The sequence below is a fragment of the Schistocerca gregaria genome, chromosome X, assembly GCF_023897955.1.
Source record: "Schistocerca gregaria isolate iqSchGreg1 chromosome X, iqSchGreg1.2, whole genome shotgun sequence".
Classification (NCBI taxonomy): domain Eukaryota; kingdom Metazoa; phylum Arthropoda; class Insecta; order Orthoptera; family Acrididae; genus Schistocerca; species Schistocerca gregaria.
Window position 1 is genome coordinate 667,252,433 of NC_064931.1, and position 26,474 is coordinate 667,278,906.

The window sequence follows — 26,474 nt, forward strand, 5'->3', positions numbered from 1 at the left end:
ATCACCGGGGCACAATTGTTCGCAATTGGTTTCAAGAACATTTTGGAAAGCTCGATCGAATGCTTTTGCCACCTAGGTCGCCCGACATGAATCCCATCGAACATTTATGGTATATATCAAAAGTTCAGTTAACGCACAACATCCTGCTCCGGCTACACTTTCGCAATTTTGGACGGCTCTAGAGGCAGCATGGCTCAATATTGCTGCAGGGGACTTTCAACGACTTGTTGATTCCACATTTCGTACGCTTTTACGCTGGGTAAAACAAGATCAGACACGATATTAAGAGGTATCCTATGACTTTTGTCACCTCAGTGTATATAGCAGAGATACTGGTGTAAAGCAATGCTTCCGAATTTCTTATGTGAAAACTCTTAAACCCTTTAAATGAAAATAACTTCTATTTAGCATTCTACCTCTCTATTCTTCATGTTTACGTATTTCTCAGCATAGTCACCCTGGCATCGAACACATCACCCAACGAGGGGCCAGTTTGTTGAAACCGTCACTGATGAGTGTTTGACTATGATGACGGAGCCACAACCTCATCTCTGCTTGCACTGCATCATCACTGTCAAAGAGAAGTCCTGAAGGTGTTCTTTAAGTTTTGGCAACAGATGAAAATTGGGCAGGGCCATTTCGGGACTGTATGGAGGATGATGGATGACAGTGAACTCAAGGCGTCGGATCGTTGCAGATGTCTCAGCGTTCGTGTGTGATGTGGCATTTTCATGCTGAAGGAGAGGGTGCTCCATGTGTGAACGAATTCTATGAATTCGAAACTCGATTACATCATGGTATTTCTTAAGCACAGACATGGTTACGTTACACACCGCCATGTTACACGCTACAGTTCTGAGCCATCTAGCGGCAGAGGCTTGCAACTTGCGTCAGCGAAGCTGGAAAGCCGACTGAGTGATGTGCATGACATGTAATGCCTCAACAGATATTGAGAACAGAATAAAAATTTGGAGGCAGCACTTTTAAGATGTCCTCATAGTTTTTTTTATTTTACTGCGTTTTAGAATTCTCCTTTCTTCATTTTGCGGAGAATGTTGTTATTTCTAATTTCATCTGTACACTTGTAATTTCGTCTGTACAACCACATCTTAAATGCCTCAAGTCGTTTGCCCGTTGCCTCGATTAAAGCTCAAAACTATGGGAAATTCTATTTGTGGATGGTCTAATATAGTACTGTCATGACGTTTTCGGAACAAGACTAATGGAGACGGATAGAAACTGAACGTGTTAGAGGACGTACATCATGACAGTGGCTGCGTGGCTACGTTGCTCTGTACAAGGGACGCCAAAATGTACTAGTCATTTATCAGGCAGGTGTCGGTTCAGTGTGTGCTCCCACGGCGTTAATAAATAGTGATGGAAGCCAAACGATTCGTGAGCTGGCCCGAGAGACCGGATTAGCGCATACGACTATTCTTCATATTCTGAAGGAACGCCTGCGCATGTAAAAAACTGCATCATTTTGAGTTTCGCATTATTTGTCGTAAATGCAAACATGAGTACGACGTTGCTATACCACTTTGAACGCTATGAAAGAGGACAAAAGGCTTTGTTATGAAGTATCATTACGCCAAATCACACGAGCCGTAAGTGCACTGCCAGTCACTCGAATGACTACATTACCGGTCACCACGACTACCGAAAGTGCAGCAATAGAAACTTATCGTGATTCTCGTGCACTACTGTGATTGTATTATTCTAACGCGCACTGGTACTCAACGGCATACTATCATTACGCTATATCACTGTTCATTTTTGGAACACAGCCGGCAGCCAGGTTTGAGAAATATGCGGTGACTCTTTCTGCAGACTAGTCCATAATATTATCGGCCAACACTAGCTGTGACTGATTTGATCGATCGATATGAGTGGGAAGTGCTGTGCCATCCATCATACTTTCCAGACTTATGCCTCTGTGACTTCGACTTGGTCCCTAACAAAGGAAATACTACATCGCACTCGCTTCAGAATTGTTGCAGAGATCCGTCGGTTAATGGGCCGTCTCATTCGTACTTCCAGCACAACTGGTTCTGCTGAAGGTATCTTATGACTTCGATATCCAAGGCAGGAAGCTGGTGACAATAACGAGGACAGTGAAACTTTGAAAATTATGTCTTTTTCATCAGTTACACATATGCAGTTGGCACTATTAAAGTTTCAACTATCGTATTCATACTGACGCCACTGGGAGAGTATATCGTAAATTTTAATTTTCCACGAGTTTATTTACTGAAATGAAATCTTGTTTCGAGAAACGAAATCATCGAGAGTTAAAATGAACTAAGTGGCCAAAGGTTGCGGGAATGGTTGTCCCATATTTAGATGTGTTGAACGTATTGTTCGAATACTGCGGCTGGATGCAGTGTATGACGTAAGCGCACACAAAATATTTGAGCAGTCTTTAACAGACATGTGCAGAGAGCATGGTAGCACGTCATGTGCTACCCGACTTTGAATGTGGGATGATATTCGCTGCAAGACGATTAGCTCATAACGTATCCGAGATCACACAAGAACTGGGATTTCCAAGGTCAACAGCGCAGAGACAAAGTTTACACACCCGTAAACCGTCGTATGGGACGACCACGAGCGTTTGACTAACAGATATAATGGTGCCCCCTAAGAGCCATACAAGTAGGCTGACGGTCTGTTTCAAATCACATCGCCGCCAACTTGTTTGTGAGGCGTCAGGACTCCATTTCTAGCATGACTGTACAGAGACAAATTCATCACACTGATTTCAGAAGCCGACGACCGCCACATATACCTTTGCCTCCCAATAAATTTTGGCCACTCAATAAGCAGGCTGTTTTATAGGATTTCTTTCAAACGTCCAGGGGTGATTGATCACGCCATGGGGAGCAACTTCAGTTAGAGACAAAACGTTCTATGATGCTTCCCAGCGACGCTAGACGTGATTTTGTACTGGTTATGCCCCTGAGAGGCAGCAAGGCGTAGGCACTCTGTGTCGTGTGTATGTCTTGTGTGTTGCCTATAATCCAGTCATCTGCTCCGTGTGGAAGGTGGTAGGCCAAGTTTAATTAAAGTTTCTGATTCGCTCCTAAAATATCTTCCTCCCCTTATAAGGAGAAGTCCTCAGATACCTACCGGTTCGCCTTATATTTGGCAGATCGCTTGTGTACGACCTAAAATGAAAGATATTTTAGCTTAACACCTCTCGTTTTTGAGAAAACCAACCACAAAGTTCATGACGCGCAGTGGACTCAAGATTGACGGAATCGAGAGATAACAGAAATTTAGCATGTTTGATCGTCATATGGGGTGTTCTTTTTAAGTTGAGACAGCTAAATATCGCTAAAACGATGCATCGCACGAAAAAGTGTTCTAGGTGAAAAGCTGATAATTAATAAAGGGAACGTCCGTCTGCTACTACTGGCCACCTCCTAACCCCCCCCCCCCTCCCCCTGTGTGGGTGGTGTCAACTTCGTATTTTAAATTGGAAGCCACCCACCAACATTTTATTGTATATTCCGATTCTACGTCGAAAAAATAGGTACGTTGTACCAAACCATTGTTTTCAATTCGTGGTAGATGATGCTGTAATCGACAAATATCAATTGTACCTGTTTTTGCAATTAAGAATCGACGCATTTGATTGTACATTTCATTTACGATGCAAATGTAAACCTTTGTGTCCTAACGGTTGATATTCATGTTCTAAATTTGTTTTACTGTTGGAAATAAGATTGTGCAGTACGATATGGTTAGTGGTTTCAACGTCTGGTTAGGATCTACGTTTAGTGTGATCCATCGGGATGCTTGATTTCGCCGACCGTCGTTGCCGGGCGGTTCTAGGCGTTTCAGTCTTTGAAACACGCTGAATATTAAATGTAACCAGTTCTTTTAAGTTTGGATTTTATTGAACAAAGAGTTATACTATGCAAATAATCACCTTCACAAAACTATAATTTTAAGTGCATTTTCACAAAAGAAATGATACTGGTTCATATAATAATATATTACTTTATGACGCAATATCCCAAGTTTGTGTCTACTGTTCTTTGTGCAGATGCACTTGAAAGCAACAACGATGTCGAAAAGGGCCAATCTAGGAATATAAATCTTTGATCAATTCAATCTCTACATACTCGAAGAAAAAGTTATTTGTTTTAATAAATTCATGATGGCTGTCCACCCACAACCAAAGAAAAATATCTGACATGCTCGGTTATTGTCCGAAAATAAGTGAATCATTTGCTGGTTGAACCGTTGTAATTTTAGCGTTCGTTGTGACACTAGTCTTGTATTTTGGGCTAGCGAAGCTCAAATTTGCGCTCCATATCCAGAATTAGATTTTCAGTAGGTATACCAAAAAACGTTTCAGAGTTTTTTCGAAAAGCCAGGCCAACTGCTTCCCCTGAGTAAAATCCATCTTAAATAAGTTTTCGACTTTAATGGATCATATGCTGACCACATGTTAAATGCGGACATTACTTGACTGTCAATATCATATCCCGATTTTAGCGTTATTCAAGTTGGCTGTTCAGATGAAATCTCAAACAAGAACAAAATTGTAACTCTTCAGGTTTTCCCGGCGAGATCTTGACATGTGGAATAATCGGGTCTACTGCCGGATGTTTGTGAGGCTCTGGCACAATATCTCAGTCTCAAGTAGCACCTGAAGAAGGCAACGAGTTACGTGGCCGAAATATTGTGCCAGAGCCTCATAAACATCCGGCAGTAGACACGATTATTCCACATGTCAAGATCCAAATTGTTGGATTATGTGAATCGCATTAAACATGAGCTAAGTATCACACCTGCAGTACCCTTTCTACTTACTGTAGAAAGTTATTTAGAAATTTTTAAATAATAAGTATACAAGTTTACTTAATTCATTCTTCCTCGGCGTTACTAAACAAGTTCATGGAAACGCCATACAAAATTCTTCAAAAGTTAGCGATGCTGCAGTTTCCATCGTCACTGAAGCTCTTTCATCCAAGAAACCGAACTGCAATATTCTGGAAGGAAGTTCCGTTATTTTAGTACGTACGAAACATATACTTTTCCTTATAGATTTACCTAGATGAATGGATGAAGTTAAGAAGATTCATCATTTCAAACATTATAATGAAGTGTTTAACTTTCCTCCTCCGTTACTTTAATCTATCCAGACATTGTCCGCAAATATTTCAGTGATCTCCATAACATAACCGAGTCAGTGCAGAGCCTACATAATGTACTGTTTATAAAATGATAATTAATTAAACCCTCACCTGCCGACAGGTGGTGTTGATATACCTCGATGGGGACAGCTGAAAATGTGTGCCTCGACCGGGACTCGAACCAGGGATCTCCTGCTAACATGGCAGACGCTCTATCCATCTTTTTTTTTGTCCTACAAGTTGTGTGACATGTGGAGCTCAGAGCGTAGCAGTTTCCGTTGTGTAGCGGTTATCACGTCGGCCTAACACGCAGAAGGTCCCCGCTTCGATTCCGGGAGGAAACACTTTTTCGTCGCACTCAACAAGACACTTGCTACAATCTCTACTGTGACCATTTAAATCAATTTCAAACGTCCAACCACCAGGGTGCAGATGGCTCAAATGATACATGAAACTCTTTCAGAACCGGCTACTTGGTTTTTGTGCTTACCTGGAGGGCTGGAAATGCGCGGAACAGCCGCCGGCATGCCGGTAGTTGCCACACGTTTGCACAAAACGCAAGGGCTCGTCCGGGATTTGAACCCGGGACCTCCTGCACCCGAAGCAGGAATCATACGCCTTTTTTAATTTTTTTAAATTATTTTTCTGGTCCACTTCAGGCGTTGGCTCCTGACTAAACCTACCCCAGAGAGCTGCCTATATACCAGGGCAAATATAGGAAATCAAGGTTAGGGCTATCCTTACAAACAAAACAAAATCTTCCTTTTTCTGAATTTTATTTTTATTTTTATTGTTGTTGTGTTATTATTATTTTTTTGTTTTTGTTTAGTTTTGTTGTGTAATTGATCAGAGGCCTTCTGCGCCCCGCTGGTAATATGTTGAGTCACGTCTTCTCGAAATTGATGTGTTCTGTTCAATTGTTCAGAAATGTTCATTGGTTCAAACAGGAAACGTTCTTCTCTCTTGGCGTAACACATTCCAGCTGCGAGGCGGGTCGTGGAAAGCACCCCCAAGGAAGTTCGAGAAAAATTGTCTGTATTTTGGATGACGGACAACGACATAATGACGGTCATTGAGGTATGTCCAAAAATCGTGTACAGAGTCTACAGTTTGTCCAAATAGGTAGTGAATGGCATGTCCGCGAATCCAATTCACAGCATTGGTCTTTGTCCGAGGAAAATATTCACGATCCGGAAATAATAATGAAAGGGGAGTAATCCGATTCGGAATGTCCCGCGTTAGAAAAGCGACAATAAGATGAATCAAGTGCCAAACCTCCGCCGCCGGTCCGCAAACAAACCGATGTTCATCATTGTCTGGCACTCCACACGTGGAACAGAGAGGTGATTGGGCGAGGTGGATACGATGAAGGCGAGATTGATTGATTTGCTTACCATTGACAGTTAGGTACCAGACAGATTGAACATTCGTGTCAAGGTAACGGGCGAAAACCACGCGCCATACATGAAGCCAGTCTACCTGGGGGAACTTTTGTTCAATCGGGTTAGGTGGAGGACCTAATTGGAGGACATTGTATACTGCCTTTGTCTTGAGTAAAAGCTGTCTTGGTAAGGTGAGGCGTAGATAACTGAGTTCAAGAAAGAAGTATCGTATATAATGAAACTGGGCCGGAACGTCCGAGACATCACTGGGGCTGACAGTGAGACCGGCGTATACGCCGTCAAAAGGAGACCAGTGAGGCTCGTTGGGCATCGTGTCCATACCGTCATCTGGGAGCTGACAAATAGGGCGCGAGCTCTATCCGGCACGTGAAACAGACCTATCCCACCTCTTTCACGGGGAAGAGTAAGGGTTGCATAGTTAACTTTGAACAGCAGCCCAGAGCTGACGAAAGATGCCATCGCTGTCAACATGCGACGTGCCACAGTAAGCGGGAAAGGTAGAACTTGTGCTACATGGGGAACTCGGGATGCGATATATATATTGACATATCGAGCTCGTTAGAGAATATCTAGGGATCGAAGGCGATGGTCCATAAGACCTGCTCTGATCATTAAAAGGAGGCGGCGGCAGTTGATGGCGGCTGAACGCCGGAGATCAGATGAAAAGTCTATTCCCAAACAGCGAATGGTATCAACGGTGGTGAGAGGTGAAACACACTCCACAGGGAGTCCCGTTCCAATGAACATAACTTGTGACTTTCGTACGTTTAAAGAGCTACCCGACGCCTCAATATAAGTCGCTACCCACGTCAAAACAGCTCGAACCTTGTCGGCATTACGTAAACAGATGACTACATCGTCAGCATAGGCCGTGCAACAGAATCGGAATCGATCTATGGACAACCCTACCAAACGTTGTCTGAGTCCACATAGCAAGGATTCCAAGGGAAAGGCGTACAAAATCGCTGATAAAGGGCAACCTTGACGTACGGATCGACCTATTTTTATCGGAGGAGTGATTCTGCCATTGTACATAATCCTGGAAGTGGCACCCCGCAGAAGGCGCATCACTACCGTGATAACGGCGACTGGGAAACCCATATGGTGGAGAACGGCCATAAGGAACGAATGGTCAACCCTATCAAAAGCTTGACTAAAGTCCAAAGACGCAAGTGTCCCAGAAAGGCGTTGTGCCTGGGTAACGGCGATCATATCCCTGTAGCGGCATAAAGCGGTGCGGATATTATTATCCCCTCCCAAAGATGCTTGGTCAGGCGACACAACATATCGGGCAACGGTTTTAAGTCATGCCGCCAAAAGGCGAGTGAAGATTTTCATATCACTGTTAAGGAGGGTGAGGGGCCGATAATCACTGATATTGTTGCCACCATGCGGTTTATGTACAGGAATAATAATTCCTTCCATGAAAGAGTCTGGCACAGGTACTTCCGGAGACATCAGTTCCCGAAATATGGAGGTGAAGGTGGACTCTAACAAATCACGGAAGGTGCGATAAAATTCGAGGGGAAGACCGTCGGGTCCTGGGGAGCGATTGATGGTTCCTGCTCGGATCGCATCGCGGACTTCATCATCAGTCACCTCTGACACCAAGTCAATCGCCGCATCTCCTGGGAGACCACCGAAGTTGAGCTGTGAGACTTCCTCGATCAACCCTGGGGAATGTGGAATTGCGGCGTAGAGCTGCTGGTAGTGGGCGTGAAGCACATTCCCTATTGTAGATTGGGTTGCGTAGCGACGCCCTTCTTGGTCTGTTAGGACGGGAATAAATTTTCGGCCACAATGTTGGCGTTCTTGGATGATATGGTACATAGATGGATGTTCATGAGGCATGCGATCAGCAGTACGAGATCGTACTATCGCTCCTTCCAAATGCCTTCGCATGAAATTGGAGATTTGGGCCTTAGCATGGTTCATCCTTATATGGTGCTCAGGGGAGGCTGGCATCGTGGAGCATTCTCGTAGGATCCTGTAGTAAAAGTCCATAGTGCTCTTCCTCCAGGCGACAACATCTTTGCCATATCGGATCAAAGTTTTTCGAAGAGCAGGTTTTGCAGACTGGATCCACCAGGATATGGTAGACGGATACGTGGGACGGCGTCTATTACATGTGATCCAAGTATCTTCTATTAGAATTAAGAAGTGCCGTGTACAGTTTCCATAAACCACGTCCGTGCCATACTGCCTGTCTTGTGAGAACAATGTCACAGAAGTAAGCCTCATGATCTGAGAAAGCAACAGGCCAGATTTCAGCCTGTCGTGTGTGTTGAATTAGGGATCGCGAGATGTAGATGCGATCCAGTCGGCTAGAGGAGTGCGCAGTGTAGTACGTAAAGCCCAAACGATCACCGTGAACATGTCTCCACGTGTCGACAAATTGTAGCCGCGTCACGACTGTTTCCAGAGCTGCGCATGGTGAGTGACGCGGCAATTGATCGTGAGGTCGCTGGGTGCAGTTGAAGTCTCCACCCATGACCCAGTCATCGTGTGGTCCCATAAAAAGGGGTGTAACTTCATCTGCGAAGAAGGCATTGCGTTCACGACGGTAGCTGGAGTACAACGGCGCATAAATGTTGATGATGCTTACACCAAAGAGAGTAAGGGTCATACCTCTGCCGTTGGGGAGGTATAGGACATCTTCGGCAGGAAGACCTTCTCGTAAGATGATGGCAACACCACTACCGGTGTCCGAAGCGGGAGAAAGATGCGCCGTGAAGCCATGTGGTGGTGAAAAATCGGCGACATGCACTTCCTGAAAAAGCGCAATATCAATGTCCGCATCATAAATCATATCGCGGAGCAGCGCTAGTTTGTGGGGCGCACGAATGGTCGCGAGGTTACTCGTTGCGACACGATAATGCTGGTGTTGGAGTCCCACAGGCACAGGTGGGGCTGCTTCTTCAGGAGCGAGAGGTCGTCGATCTTGCCGGTCCGCTGAAGAGGTTGCTCTTGTGGAGAGTTTGCGGGCGCGGGCGCAACCGATGGGGGCGCCCCATCATCAGCACCGGCCACCCCAGTCCCTTCGATCTCCACGTCGTCTGCACAGGAGACTGATACTGCGGTAGGGTACCGACTATGTACATCGTCAATGTGGAGAGGAGACGTAGTTTTCGGCTTAGCATGTAGACTTTCTTCAACGTCGACTTGTGGGGGCGACGGCGCCAGTAAGGAGGGGTGATCGTTGCCAGTGGTAGCCTGTGGCGGGTCGTTCGCATCAGACTTTTGGACATCATAGAGTGGTTTGTCGTCCATCTTCGGTTCTGCATCTCTGGCATCCATCCGTAGAATGGATTAATCTGGGGGTGTACGGCTACGTTTCTTTCTCTTTCGTGTCGACCCTTGTTTTCGAACAGGTCGTTCCGAGTCTGATTGCGGGTGGCCTTCGTCTGACTCCGGACCAGTCTGAAGAAAAGCAGAAGTAGGTACCACTCCCGGATCAACGTCCATCTCAGCAGCATTTTCAGTCACAGCGCTGCGATGATGTGGGAGGTCAGGATCTGGCGTCTGTGGCACCTCAGAAGGAATCTCAGTAGCGGTTGCATCTGCCTGATCAGACGACGTCAACAGAGCAGGAAGACCCTGTGCAGAGGTGCGACCTCCCTGGGCAACCTTGGCATATGTGACAGGGATCTGTGTGATCACCGCTGGGGACGCTTCCTCGCCGACCGGCGTCTGGATCAGGCGGCGTCGCATGCAGGCGGATCTGACGTGGCCTTCTTGTCCACAACCCGCACATGTTCGGGGTTGGCCGTCGTACATGAGAATGGCTCGCACACCGTCAATTGTCAGGTATGATGGTATATGGTTTTTCAGTTCAATGTTTACCTGACGCACACCATTAAGGACATGGTAGGTCGTGAAGGTTTGCCATTTTTCCTCTACGTAACCGATGACGTTACCGTATGGTTGTAACGCAGAGACAACTACGTCCTTCGGCACTTCAAATGGTAGTTCAAAGACCCTAATCGTGCGTTGACCGTGCTCTGCGAGTTCAAGTGTTACTGCTCCGACGTGACCATCAGAGTATTTGAACTTTAGTCCATTGGTACGGCGGCGAATAACATCTTCACACACCTCAGTGTTTGTCATTTTAATATGAACGACACTACTCGTGATCGAAAAATGGATTCCGATAACGAGGTCACGCATGTTGAGCTGGGAAGGAATCTTTAAGGGTCGCACGGCGGTAAGCGCTCGACATGTCACGGTGGACGGACACAAGTCTGAAAGCTACGACGCGGAAGTAAACAAACCTGCAGCGGAGCACGGGGCCGGCGCGCGGGACCGTCTGCACGCTGCCACGGCTGAGAGCCGACTGTACCTTGCACGCTTCTACTGTATTAGGAACATTACGTATGTAAATTGTGAACAGTTGGGAATGTGGGAATCACGGGAAGAGTGCAAGGGGTAAGTCCCTACAGTCGCGCTATTCATCTGTGTCCTCGGTGGCTCAGATGGATAGAGCGTCTGCCATGTCAGCAGGAGATCCCAGGTTCGAGTTCCGGTTGGGGCGCAAATTTTTAGCTGTTCCCGTCGAGGTATATCAACAACACCTGTCGGCAAGCGAGGGTTTCATTAATTATCATTTATTCTAGAGAAGCTGCACGCTCATCAATGGTATATGTTCTTTCGAGAACAGTTATTATCTTTATATATGTACTGATTATTGCTGTCAATTAAAATCGGACATCTTATGGTACATAGATGTCGCTCCGTTTCCCTGTGGTAAGATTTCTACAGTTATTTTCATGTCGTCCGCCGCCGGTAGCTGAATGGACGCCGGCACGGTAGCTGAGAGTGCTCGGTCAGAGGGTTAGCTACCCTCTGTAGTAAAAATCTTTGTGAACGGATCAACGTAGAACCTGTACGGGTGTCATCGAACGTCTGCCCCGAACAAATTCAACGAAACATATAGAACAAAATGGAATCTACAAAAAAAAAAAGAAAAAAATGGTCAGTGTGACGGTTTGTCAACCCTCTGGGCCCGGGTTCGATTCCCGGCTGAGTCGGGGAATTTTCTCCGCCCAGGTACTGGGTGCTGCGCTGTCATCATCATCATCCTATCATCTTCATCGACTGCAGGTCGCCGAAGTGGCGTCAAATTGAGAGACCGGCATCCGGCGAACGGCCTGCACGACGGAGGGGGGAGGGGGGGGGGGGGGGGGAATTTTCATGTTCTAAACACTGTTTGTGAATTAGATATTTTGTAATTGTGTTGTGTTTTTCTTTATTATTAAGCAGTTTAACCACTGTTAGGTTCTTCCACTCTAGTAACTCGTCTCTTTTTTGACAGTGGACTTTCGTTCTCTATACACTGTAGTACAGTATCCTGATGCAGTGTAGAACAAGCATATAGACATATCCACAGAAGAAACTCTACCATCAACTAGAGCGGGACCCTAATTCGTGCGATTGAAACCAAAAGCACATACTGGAACTGGAGTGCTGTAGTGTCATCAAGAAATTGTGAAGGGACGTTAAAAAGTAAAAGTGAAATAACAGCAGACCATGTAATATTTTACTGAGTGCTAGAATACACTTCGAACTGACACAAATACGTGACACTATTTTTCAACATAGTCACCAAGTATCCTCCCGCGTGCTTCAACTTTTGAGTACGCTTCCAGTTCCCGCACCATCCAACTCGAACACTGTAATTCACCTACACTGCTGGCCATTAAAATTGCTACACCACAAAGATGACATGCTACAGACGCAAAGTTTAACCGACAGGAAGAAGATGCTGTGATATGCAAATGATTAGCTTTTCAGAGCATTCACACAAGGTTGGCGCCGGTGGTGACACCTACAACGTGCTAACACGAGGAAAGTTTCCAACCGATTTCTCATACACAAACAGCAGTTGACCGGCGTTGCCTGGTGAAACGTTGTTGTGATGCCTCGTGTAAGGAGGAGAAATGCCTACCATCACGTTTCCGAATTTGATAAAGGTCGGATTGTAGCCTATCGCGATTGCGGTTTGTCGTATCACGACATTGCTGCTCGCGTTGGTAGAGATCCAATGACTGTTAGCAGAATATGGGATCGGTGGGTTCAGGAGGGTAATACGGAACGCCGTGCTGGATCCCAACGGCCTCGTATCACTAGCAGTCAAGATGACAAGCATCTTATCCGCATGGCTGTAACAGAATCGAGCAGCCACGTCTCGATCCCAGAGTCAACAGATGTGAACGTTGGCAAGACGACAACCATCTGCACGAATAATTCGACGACTTTTGCAGCAGCATGGACTATCAGCTCGGAGACCATGGCTGAGGTTACCCCTGAAGCTGCATCACAGACAGGAGCGTCTTCGATAGTGTACTCAACCAGCACCATGATGGTTGCATCCGTGTTTGGCGACATCGCGGTGAACGAACATTAGAAGCGTGTATTCGTCATCGCCATACTGGCGTATCACCCGGCGTGATGGAATGGGGTGCGATTGGTTACACGTCTCTGTCACCTCTTGTTCGCATTGACGGCACTTTGAACAGTGAACGTTACATTTCGGATGTGTTATGACCCGTGGATCTACCTTCATTCGATCCCTGCGAAACCCTACATTTCAGCACGATAATTCACTACCGCATGTTGGAGGTCCTGTACGGGCCTTTCTGTATACAGAAAATGTTCGACTGCTGCCATGGCCAGCACATTCTCCGGATCTTTCACCAACTGAAAACGTCTGGTCAATGGTGGCCGAGCAACTGGCTCGTCGCAATAAGCCAGTCACTACACTTGATGAACTGTGGTATCGTATTGAAGCTGTATGGGAAGCTGTACGTGTACACGCCATCCAAGCTCTGTTTGACTCAATGACCAGGCGTATCAATACCGTTATTATGGCCAGCGGTGGTTGTTCTGGGTACTGATTTCTCAGGATCTATGGTCCCAAATTGCGTGAAAATGTAATTACATGTCAGTTCTAGTATAATATATTTGTCCAATGAATACCCGTTTGTCATCTACATTTCTTCTTGGTGCAGTAGTGTATTATCCATACCGCAGCGCAACTGTGTCTGTACGAGACCCGAAATATGTACTCCTTTCTTACTAAGCCCTACTCTTGCTTCACAGCGGTCTTAGCATGCGGTGACGTGTGTAACCTACTTTCTGAAGTCACTAAGTCTGTTCCTCTGGCAGTGGTACCTACAGTGATGCAATGAGGCGCCTTATTTACTTTTAGGCTAGTTTGGTTACAGTCTGATCTGTAGAGAGTAGACCCGGACTTGGGTATCACTAGAGTTGTCCTAACGTTCTTCTGAAGTAAATTACGGAAACAGCGTAAAACCAAAATCAGAATGCTCATAAAGTGATTTGATTTGAACCCAAAACCTTAACCACTTCGCCTTTCGCTTGTTAATTATTGTCCATGATGAGGGCATATGTCGTCATAACGCGTCTGTAATATGTTCAGCATGAAAATTATGATGATATCTCAGCCTGTGAAATAGTGCCCGTATTTCGTAGGACCTCTTGGGTTCAAAAAGCCGTGTGAAAACATGTGATATAATGCCACACGAGAGTGTTGAGTATTTCGGGCAAAATAGTACACTGGTTCAGAAAAACCTATGGGTACCAATGTCCTCTCTACGCGCCTCGTAATGAAATCCTCCTTTATATCTTGAAAACTTCCCGGAACGGTGAATGCTCTATGAGATTTTGCGGGCATTCAGTTCCTAGAGAAATTCTTCAGGAATATGATTTTAAATAATCTCTGAATTACGATAATTTAGCTGGTACGACCATTTACATTTGGACAATGTTTCATACTTACTAATAATATGTCTTTGCTCTCATAGGTGTTTGCAGCCTGAGTTTTCGTCTAGAATCAGCTCAACATCTGTGTGTCTGAATGGAAACCCAGCAAATTCTTTTTCTTTACAGGGCTTGTCTCTTGTCGGGGTGGCCCTTCGATCTGTTTCATCTAAAGCAACCTGCCCTGAACCTATAGCGAGCGAGCAGTAGTAGACTCCATTACAAAATACATAATGGCCAACACAGGTTGCAATCTGCCACTGAAAATGGCTTTATTGTACAAAGTAGAAACTGCAAATCAAAAGGTACAGGAAATCTGGTAGTATTACAGAAATTTTTTTAGAACATTTTTAGTGACATAATTCTAGATTCCCTTACATTCTTCTCTTGACGAACAGAATTGCTTCAAACTATTGTACCCGTGCAAATAATTTGCACCCTATCCTGATCAGTCACCAATAGGTATGGGAGAAACAAGTAAATTCAAGTATTTACAGGGTGTTTCAAAAATGACCGGTATATTTGAAACGGCAATAAAAACTAAACGAGCAGCGATAGAAATACTTCATTTGTTGCAATATGCTTGGGACAACAGTACATTTTCAGGTGGACAAACTTTCGAAATTACAGTAGTTACAATTTTCAACAACAGATGGCGCTGCAAGTGATGTGAAAGATATAGAAGACAACGCAGTCTGTGGGTGCGCCATTCTGTACGTCGTCTTTCTGCTGTAAGCGTGTGCTGTTCACAACGTGCAAGTGTGCTGTGGACAACATGGTTTATTCCTTAGAACAGAGGATTTTTCTGGTGTTGGAATTCCACCGCCTAGAACACAGTGTTGTTGCAACAAGACGAAGTTTTCAACGGAGGTTTAATGTAACCAAAGGACCGAAAAGCGATACAATAAAGGATCTGTTTGAAAAATTTCAACGAACTGGGAACGTGACGGATGAACGTGCTGGAAAGGTAGGGCGACCGCGTACGGCAACCACAGAGGGCAACGCGCAGCTAGTGCAGCAGGTGATCCAACAGCGGCCTCGGGTTTCCGTTCGCCATGTTGCAGCTGCGGTCCAAATGACGCCAACTTCCACGTATCGTCTCATGCGCCAGAGTTAACACCTCTATCCATACAAAATTCAAACGCGGCAACCCCTCAGCGCCGCTACCATTGCTGCACGAGAGACATTCGCTAACGATATAGTGCACAGGATTGATGACGGCGATATGCATGTGGGCAGCATTTGGTTTACTGATGAAGCTTATTTTTACCTGGACGGCTTCGTCAATAAACAGAACTGGCGCATATGGGGAAACGAAAAGCCCCATGTTTCAGTCCCATCGTCCCTGCATCCTCAAAAAGTACTGGTCTGAGCCGCCATTTCTTCCAAAGGAATCATTGGCCCATTTTTCAGATCCGAAACGATTACTGCATCACGCTATCTGGACATTCTTCGTGAATTTGTGGCGGTACAAACTGCCTTAGATGACACTGCGAACACCTCGTGGTTTATGCAAGATGGTGCCCGACCACATCGCACGGCCGACGTTTTTAATTTCCTGAATGAATATTTCGATGATCGTGTGATTGCTTTGGGCTATCCGAAACATAGAGTAGGCGGCGTGGATTGGCCTCCCTATTCGCCAGGCATGAACCCCTGTGACTTCTTTCTGTGGGGAAACTTGAAAGACCAGGTGTACCGCCTGAATCCAGAAACAATTGAACAGCTGAAGCAGTACATCTCATCTGCATGTGAAGCCATTCCGCCAGACAAGTTGTCAAAGGTTTCGGGTAATTTCATTCAGAGACTACGCCATATGATTGCTACGCATGGTGGATATGTGGAAAATATCGTACTATAGAGTTTCCCAGACCGTAGCGCCATCTGTTGTTGACAATTGTAACTACTGTAATTTCGAAAGTTTGTCTGCCTGAAAATGTACTGTTGTCCCAAGGATATTGCAACAAACGGTGTATTTCTATCGCTGCTCGTTTAGTTTGTATTGCCGTTTCAAATATACCGGTCATTTTTGAAACACCCTGTATGAATAAAAGGTGGTATATTTTGAATAGTAGTAGCAAATATTTGTCCCACTGCAAAAAAACAATATCGCTATATGCAATATGATTAATTGGAAAACATATAAAAAGAAGGTGTTTTCTATGTCAGATTAATTTAATTTTTTAAAACTTCTTTATTTTCCATAAATTCTACGTTAACGATTTACAATGTGATCGTCGTTTTGTTTTTGGCTGTATTTGTGTGTGTGTGTGGTGAATGTCTGTCTGTCTGTGTGTGTGTGTGTGTGTGTGTGTGTGTGTGTGTGTGTGTGTGTGTGTGTGTGAATGTGCAAACTTGTGAAAAAGCCGCGCCTAACTGTCCATGCGATAAAAGAGGAGGATTCTGTTCAATAGAATCCTGTCCTTTTAAGCGTTTGACCGTGTGCTTTATTAGTGGTCATAATAAAGGCTACTTTATTGGTAATTGATTTCGTATTATTTGGAAAGCTGTGATTGGATCATAAGGTGTGAGGTTAATGCGGGGTATTTGGACAGTTTCATCGGAGGTAATGGGTTTACCAGTGATGTTGCACTCGCCTAAGAATAGTTACCATTAATCTTGCACCATTAATATATGTCTGATTAGCGTTAATATTTGTAATTAATATAACAATAGCATTTTTCTCTGGTAAACCGGACGGATTTAAAGAGTTAAGGAATTCTGGAATTCTGCTTGGTACAACTGAACATTGTGCATTCATTCAAGTTGGACAGAATCACTACTCAGGTAAGCCTTTGCCTCTGCAAGTGACAAATTTGAAGTGACATGTTTATTAATTGTTCTACAATCAGCATTTTTTGGACACAGAATCGACGTTGAATAGAATTGCGAATCATTTTGTTCATCGATTTATCTGGCATTGAATATTGTGGAAATAAAATTATCGTAATTAGAGTAACAATGCTTAGGAATTTTGATCACTTCCTTGAAGTAATCTGTTCGATTTTATAAATCACAGCCAATTTAAGTAACCACTCATTGAAAGCGGGATCACCATTTGCTCTCATATTTTGAGTCAACTAAGAATTTTAACATGAGATCATAAGGTCATCGTCTAACTGTAGTTTCGACAGTGTATTGGCATGTCTAACGATAAGTAATACTTGACGGGAATTTCCAACAAGCAGGATTATTTTGCATCCATGAGGTAGATTATTATTCACGATGTCCCCTAAAAGTCGATCGACAGCACTTAGTGCGTCTATGAAAGTAAACAACTCCGACCGCTGTTGTGCATCATAGTAAAATTAGATTATCAATAGACGGCGCCTTCTAAATTCTTTACATTGACGTTTATGACCTAAATCGCGTTATAGTGTAAGAGCTGTCGTGAATGTCACTTAAACAGATTGTCAATAGATGACATCGTCTACGTTGTTATAGTAAATGACAGTTTTTTAACGAAAACAATTACTTTAAACAACATGTGTATTTTTCATCATCAGTGGCGAACGAAATCTTCAAAATGATGTTTCAATCATTAATTTTAATTATGTAAAATGGGAGATGGGGTACCAACAAAAAATATTGAGAAATAATATATATGATATTTTGAGCGTTATTCATTAAAGTTTGTATTCAGCATTCTAATCTCCTCCTCTGTACAGATTTTTATAGCTGGTGGTTTGCTTTCGCTTGTACTTTAAACCATATTTTAACAAAGTGTATTGCCTGTACCAACGTAGTAACTTACCGGTCTACGTTTCTTTCAAACGGACCAAAAATAAGCCCATACTTCACTGTTTGTTCAACCGTGAATATCTGTAATTAGTCTAATTCAGCTTCTTCAGGTACGCGCATACTTTCCATCTTCCTTTTCCTTCTAACCGCTTTGTGGTACAAAATATTGCAAGTGTTTCGTTTCTGTCTAATCAACAATATTATTTTCTTCAGAATCTTGTACGTCTTTCTCTGCTTCACACGAATATATTTCCATATTTACTATATCGCAATTAAATAGTATTCTTACATTTTTTGTTATTTCTGATTAATGTCCTGTCTAGTCTTCAACATGTATACTTACCTAATACAAATACGAGCTTTGTTTACGCCTGATCCTGATACAATGTTGTCTCAAGCGGACGTTTCACCATTTTCCACCAGTCACTGTCCCTTCAAAAAGGCGGGTACAGATGTCTCGGTGCCTTCACATAGGAGACAAATGAATAACTGAACGATGTCAGTGAGCTGTACTATAATTTAGCTAATGGTAGAACGGGAAGATATTATTCGCACACATCCTCATATTATTTGAAAACGTGAGAGGTATCAAACCGTGATGGCCGTAATATTTGCGGTTATCCTTTTTTAGTTTTACTGGAGCCTGAGAAGAAATTTTTCTGTTAGGAACAGGATTGTACTCCTCACGCATAGGTTTAATTGCTATCTCCCACTTACACTGCAGTAGCTATGAAGGTCTTCAGTTCAATCTGTCTGACTGGATTTTCCATTTCTGAAATTAATGTCTACTACCGCTTGTAGAGTACAGATAGCCGTGACGATTTAGAGCTATATCTCCCTTTTTCCACATTGCGAACCTATATAAGAGTGATCTTAGCTACTTTATGAACGTGGGAGTGTAATCATAGATTTAGGGTAGTTCCAATACTGTAAGAAACTTGAATTTGGTCTGTGGATGTATCCTTACACAGAAGTAAAATGAAAATTGGAAATTGATATTTTTTGTTGGTTCTCCACTTATTCGCAGTTTTAACGTATAAAAACATTCGGTTATTGGGGTAAGAGCAGTCGTGGTGAAAGAGTATTTACAATCTCACTTGCTGCACATTTGCTGCATCATTCACCGTCTCCATATGTTTTCAAAATTTTTATCTGTTAATATATTATAAAATTCATTCAAAATTCCAAGTACTTTACCTCATATCTCAGTTCGCATTCAGAATTTCAAAATTTACTCTTGAGAAAACATTTATTGGTTTTATAGAAATGAGTGTGATAACTTTCATAGATTCTGAGAAAAACGTACATAAACTTTACGAAAGAATTTTCAGGAAATGCAGTTTAAAGTTCAACCTAACGTTTCCCTTATGTCACCTTTTCATGAGGCCCCAGATTTGTACTCAGGGTCCTATTTGCCTTCAAGGCTTCTCTTCTGGTTTCTTGTTTCTACCTCCTATCCCTTACACAACGTCTTCAATCGACTTTTCAGTTATAGAGAGGCGCTGTAAATATTTTTCTATAGATGACTTGAGTGAAATTTTCTCCCTTAAAGCCCATTCTCTCTAATACCTTTATCCTCCTAACCTTCCCATCATTAAATACATGAACTGCGACAGAAGTTGCAATTCTGACATCTGTAGCAAATGAAAATGTGGGTTTAGGGCACCGTTTCCGTGTGAGTGAATTTAGACACTCATCTGGATTCTGGGTTTTGCCATGAACACACTTTTTTAGGATCGGCTAGAAACTTTTAAGTGGGTTTGAAAAAATCCAGATACTATTTAGAAGCCTCTTCTTGTGAATGTAGGGGTTGTTATCCGTCTGAGCCTGTAGATATTTACTAAAAGATATTATACCTGTCGTTAAATGAGAACGGAAGTTTTATTGTGATAGGTGACTAGAATTCGATAGCAGAAAAGGAAGAGAAGGAAAAATAGCAGGTGAACATGGACTGGGAGAAAGAGGAAACCGCCTGGTACAATTTTGCGCATAGTATAATTTAATCATCGCTGATACTTTAAGATTATAAAAGAAGTTTGTATATGTGGAACAGAATGCTGACATCGGAAGGTTTCAGACTGATTATATGATGGTTAAATAGAAATTTAAGAAGCACATTTTAAATTGTAAGACATTTGCAGTGGCAGATGACGACTCTGACCACAATTTATTGGTTATGAACTGCAGATTAAAACTGAAGAAATCGGCGCCGGCAGATGTGGCCGTGCGGTTGTAGGAGTTTCAGTCTGGAACCGCGTGACCACTACGGTTGCAGGTTCGAATCCTGCCTCGGGCATGGATGTGTGTGATGTCCTTAGGTTGGTTAGATTTAAGTAGTTCTAAGTTCTACGAGACTGATGACCACAGATGTTAAGCCCCATAGTGCTCAGAGCCATTTGAAGAAATCGGAAACAATTAGGAAATTAAGGAGATGGGAACTGAATAGGTTGAGACAATCAGAAGTTGAGAGTTTCAGAGGGAGCATTAGAGTGTGGTTGACTAGAAAAGGGGAAGAAGAATGGGTAGGTTTAAGAGATGAAATAGTGAAGGCAGCAGAGAATCAAACACACAAAAAGACAAGGCCTAGTAGAAATTCTAGGATAACACAAGAGATATTGAATTTAGTGGACGAAAGGAGAAAATTTAAAAATGCAGCAAATGACGCAGGTAAAAGTGTACACAAGCGTTTAAAAAATGAGACTGACAGGAAGTCCAAAACTGCGAAGCAGGAATCGCTAGAGGGCAAAGGAACGATTTAGAAGCATATTTCACTAGGTAAAGATAGATAACACCTGCAGGAAAATTAAAGCGATTTTTGGGGAATAGAGAAGCAGTTGTATGAATATCAAGAGCTCAGATGGTAAACCAGTCCTAAGCAAAGAAGGGAAGCCTGGAAGGTGGAAGTTGTGTATAGAGGCTCTATATAAGAGATTTCATGGATTTCCACGCTTAAGGTAAGCATTGTAGAATACATGTTCACTTGACTATTTTTTCTTTTGTCCTCCCAAAATATTGAAAGCACTAGGACTGCAGCAGAAGAGATTCCCGAATCTATGATCACACTTTCTTCTGTTAACGTTTAACGTCTCACCAAAAATAAAAGAATTAGTTAAAATTTAGGGAAACCATACTGTTAAAGTTACCATGGATTAAAGTGATTTTTCCCCATCCGTAAGATAACCTAGTGGTATAACACCTTCGTTGATTTTTTGAAAAATTTCGTGATCCCTTCAGCTCCCATTCTCTTTGTTTCATGTACGATTGTACAATTTTGGCCTTAAGCCACTTTCAAGTGTCTAAAACGGAAGTATTATCTATTAGATACATCAGTGACACTTGTGATTTTGACGTAGGAACAAGTCCTACCTATAGATATACTAGGCGCCTTATAACTTACTTTATGGATGATGTTTTAGTAGTAAATTGTACCATGTACATCGCTGCTCCTATGACTCCACGTTATGCTCATAAAAAGAATCCGAGACGTTTTACGCTAATTTAGGAGCACGTTACTTTCGAGCAGCTGTTACAATGCTCTTATGTATAAGGCCCATGTTTTAACGTACTTAACACTAGGAAGTTAGTTAAGTAAGTTAGCGTTAAGTACGTTGAAACATGGGCCTTATACAGAAGACCTTTGCAACAACTGCTCGAAAGTAACGTGCTCCTAAAATAGCGTAAAACATACCGGATTTATTTTATGAGCATAACATGGAGTCATGGGAGCAACGCAAACATGACATAATTTACTACTAAAAAATCACCCATAAAGTGAGTTTTAATGCGCCTAGTAGATTTACAGATATGACTTACTCCTACATCAAAACCACATGTGTCACTAATGTATCCAATGTATAATGCTTCCGTTTTGGATACTTGAAAATGGACTAAGGCCGAAATTGTACAATCATACTTGAAATAAAGAGAATAGCAGCTTTCAAAAAATTCATTACATTTGCAGACCCTATCGCATTGAAAATTGCCTTCGTCTGACTTCCGCAATTCTTACCTGAACACTGAAACCTTATGCTGATTCAGAGCCAATAGATACTGCAGGTTGATTTAGTGTTAGTAAGCAACCACAGGCACGGAATGTAGTGACGATCACAAAAAAGGAAAGGAGTTGCTTGTCCGATAGAAAGAAGATGATTTGTTAATTTTAATGAAGAATAACTTATCTTAGAAGAAAGATTAAGGAAAGGCAAACCTACTTTTCTAGCATTTGTAGACTTACAGAACGCTTTTGACAATGATGACTGGAATGCTCTCTTTCAAATTCTAAAGGTGGCAGGGGTAAAATACAGGGAGCGAAAGGCTATTTACAATTTGTACAGAAACCAGATGGCAGTTATAAGAGTCCAGGACATGAAAGGGAAGCAGTGGTTGGGAAGGGAGTAAGACAGGGTTGTAGTCTCTCCCCGATGTTATTCAATCTGTATATTGAGCAAGCAGTAAAGGAAACAAAAGATAAATTCGGAGTAGGTATTAAAATCCATGGAGAAGAAATAAAAACTTTGAGGTTCGCCGATAACATTCTAATTCTGTCAGAGACAGCAAAGGACTTGGAAGAGCAGTTGAATGGAATGGATAGTGTCTTGAAGGGAGGATATAAGATGAACATCAACAAAAGCAAAACGAGGATAATGGAATGTAGTCGAATGAAGTCGGGTGATGCTGAGGGAATTAAATTAGGAAATGAGACACTTAAAATAGTAAAGGAATTTTGCTATTTGGGGAGCAAAATAACTGATGATGGTCGAAGTAGAGAGGATATAAAATGTAGACTGGCAATGGCAAGGAAAGCGTTTCTGAAGAAGAGAAATTTGTTAACATCGAGTATACATTTAAGTGTCAGGAAGTCATTTCTGAAAGTATTTGTATGGAGTGTAGCCATGTATAGAAGTGAAACATGGACGATAAATAGTTTGGACAAGAAGAGAATAGAAGCTTTCGAAATGTGGTGCTACAGAAGAATGCTGAAGATTAGATGGGTTTATCACATAACTAATGAGGAAGTATTGAATAGGATTGGGGAGAAGAGACGTTTGTGGCACAACTTGACCAGAAGAAGGGATCGGTTGGTAGGACATGTTCTGAGGCATCAAGGGATCACCAATTTAGTATATTTAGTATTGGAGGGCAGCATGGAGGGTAAAAATCGTAGAGGGAGACCAAGAGATGTATACACTAAGCAGATTCAGAAGGATGTAGGTTGCAGTAGGTACTGGGAAATGAAGAAGCTTGCACAGGATAGAGTATCATGGAGAGCTGTATCAAACCAGTCTCAGGACTGAAGACCACAACAACAACAAGAAGTTATGGAAAAAGGAAAAAAGATATTTCTCTCTTTCGCTAACATATACTGGCATATACTGTAATTCGATATGAACATAACATCGTAGCGCCTCTAAATCATACACTTGCTTTCTTCTTGCCCTAGTACGAGGGGCGTTGAATAAGTAACTTAACTCATCTTTTTTTCTGGAAGCAGGTTGCTTTTATTCAGGAATCCAATGCACCATATTAAAACCCACTCTTTTGGCTATAGAAGCCTATTTTTTTAACATTATCTCCATTCAATGCGACGGCCTTACGCCACTTTACTAGACGGGCCTGTATGATCGCATGGTACCACCCTACTGGTCGACGTCAGAGCCAACATCTTGCTGCATCAATAACCTCCTCACCATCCATGTACTGTTTCCTGCGGAGTGAATCCTTCATTGGGCCAAACAGATGAGCGCTGTAGGGTTGATGCGCAAGAACAGTCCAGTGAAGTTTTGTGAGTTCTACTCAAGTGCGCAGACCTGAACGAGGCCTCTCATTGTCATGGAAAAGGAGAAGTTCGTTTGCATTTTTGTGGCGACGAACACGCTGAAGTCGTTTCTTCAATTGCGTGAAGGCCTGGCTGCACGTGGGAGATCGGAAAGGTTTGCGTTACGTTGCTGCGGTGATGACAGATGCCTCGCCCAACGACTCACCGTTCGTTTGTTCACCGCTCGCTCTCCATAGACGTAACTACTGCGCCACCTCGCTCGGTACTTCGTATAACGCCACCAACCATGGGAACTTTATGAAACTATAGGCTCTGAAGCGAAAATATTCCTCGATGTCCCACAACAAATTCCACATTTTTCCAACCGAAAATTGTAGAGACAAAAATGTATTGCCTTACTTATTAAACGCTTCTCGTAACCGCCACTACATTAAAAGTGTGTAATTTTAAAACTTTTAAATACGTTAAATCGATTCCCACTGGTATTATTTCTGTTGATTATTTCGCTGATATCCCTTCCCTTTATCTTCTAGATGAACTGGCTTTGTTTAAACGAATACAAATACGAGTATTTTATCACCTTTATCGTCATGACGCCCATGTATCGTTCTAGTACCTATGGCGAATTTGTGTCTTCTCCTTTGGATGAGAGTAATTATAAATTTCAGTTATCGCTTGAAAAATAAAGTTACGCAATTAATTTCTTGTTTGTTTGCAGGTACATGTCTACAGTCCTGGTACAAACAAGTCCCCGTGCCCCAGTACGTCTCTAGAGGAGCCAGAAAAAATTTCGCACTTTTCCAACTAGCTGTGTTATTTTGTTTCGGCTCCTGTTTGCGATTGTTACAGTAATGTGGTGCGGTTATTTCATTGTGCATCAGGACTGAAGTGAAGAATCTGCTAAAAAGGAAAGATAAAAGACTAATTACGCAGTCTTTCTTCTTTTTAGATGATATTTAAAACTAACACCTACGACTAACTCTCCACTACTTTCAGTTCCTTATTGCATCTAGTAACGAAACTCATACTCCTCTATTGTTTTACTGAAGTTCACACCTAATGATCTAGTGAAATTTTCTTTATCCGCTGTTCTCTCTCTCTCAAAGGCAAACGGCTTTTCTTAAAAGCCAAATGAAGGTGGAGATTATTTAGTCTAAAGTGTCATCGTGCTTCTGTAACTACCACTCTATACACGGGCTGGTAATTGTGAACAGGACTGTAGGTTAAATTATGCTCTTGTTTTTTTTGTGTTCTCTGTAATTCATTCAACAAAATTCTTTCTCTTCAACATATTCACGGGTGAACTCTGATGTCGAACAGTGAATGGAACAGTCAGACTTGTCATGTGGCTTGTATGTCACTGGCCCTTCTACTTGCCATAAGTGTGACTGGAGCGCAGGATACAAGGTACCACATTCATTCGATCACTGTCAGATCGTGAATTTTCAACGCACAGGACGCCCCATCCATAAGGTAGCGCGAACGCTGCCTCGATGACGAGGATGTATCGTGGGTATCCTGTTTCTGGGAAAGCCCCGGACGCAAATCGAATAGCGGTCAGAAAGAACTTATTGATCGCATAGGTCGCCATGTCCGTCGAGGATTTTAACAGTTAGTAGACAGGCCACGGCGGTGTAAATCACTTATGATTTCAGAGCCAGGCACAAACCAATGAGCTGCGATACCGTTCGGAGCCATCTCCTGACTATGAGGTACAGAGAACAGGTAATGTATTCCACCTGCAAACAGCTCACCGTTCTGGCAAGTGATGGAGGAATTATTGTGTATGGTATGTTAAATGGAATAATATGTGTCCTAAGATAAATCTATCATCATTTCTTACTAGCGAACTATACAGGATCTTAAAGCACCCTGTACGAGTATATTCAGCAAGAGAGTGCACCTTTCCGAACGGTGTCGAAATGTTTTGAAGAACACAGATTTGAGTGCATTTGCGTGACATCTTCAGGTGATATCTTTTTCGTACTGAAAGCCTCTGAGATTCTATCGAGTGAGACGTGTGGGCCCTGGACACATCTGCGATTGCTTTCAGTAAGTTGTGGATGGGGATTCAGTAGTCATTATACGCTGGCCTCTGGGCGCTTTCGATGCCTCGTTGAATTCATGACAAGCTGAGTCACCGCCGTCATCGGGGCCAAAGGGGATGCTGCACGCTACTGGGCAGGTCTTTATAATTTCATTGCTCATGAATGTATAGTTGAGATGAGAACCATACCTTATGAATCAGTTTAGCTGAAAGAATTAAATAAACACAAACCTAATGGCAGTAGCTTATGGGCAGCATCTAGAATTGGAAATGAAAACGTGAACTACTAGTAGTTGCTAATGTAGTTTTCTAATAACTGACTAACGTACGTCGTGCAAGAAAGATTAGCAGTGTTTCTCTCATAGCAACTACTGAAACCTAGTCTACGTAGCATCTCATTTTTCTACACTATAAAAAAATGATTATAAAAATTAGTGGTACAACATACCGGATGACATTCGGGTGATGAATAGCCTCCATTGTGGTGATCTCATGTGCAAGCATTTTCCTTGTCTTTTGATCCAGTTTAGATTTATCCAGTATCTTGATAGCAACTCGTTCTGAAAAATAATAAATGCACA

At 42.7% G+C, this 26,474-nt stretch overlaps 1 protein-coding gene across 6 annotated transcripts in view; it reads right to left on the bottom strand.

Moving 5' to 3' along the window:
* The window catches only part of LOC126299171 (serine/threonine-protein kinase NIM1-like), a 511,818-nt gene that overhangs the window by 49,671 nt on the left and 435,673 nt on the right, over positions 1-26,474 (bottom strand). For all 6 annotated transcript variants that reach the window (XM_049990932.1, XM_049990937.1, XM_049990936.1 and 3 more), the window contains one exon: positions 26,342-26,453. In XM_049990932.1, coding sequence (XP_049846889.1) covers positions 26,342-26,453 — 112 coding nt within the window. The remainder of the gene's footprint in view (positions 1-26,341; positions 26,454-26,474) is intronic.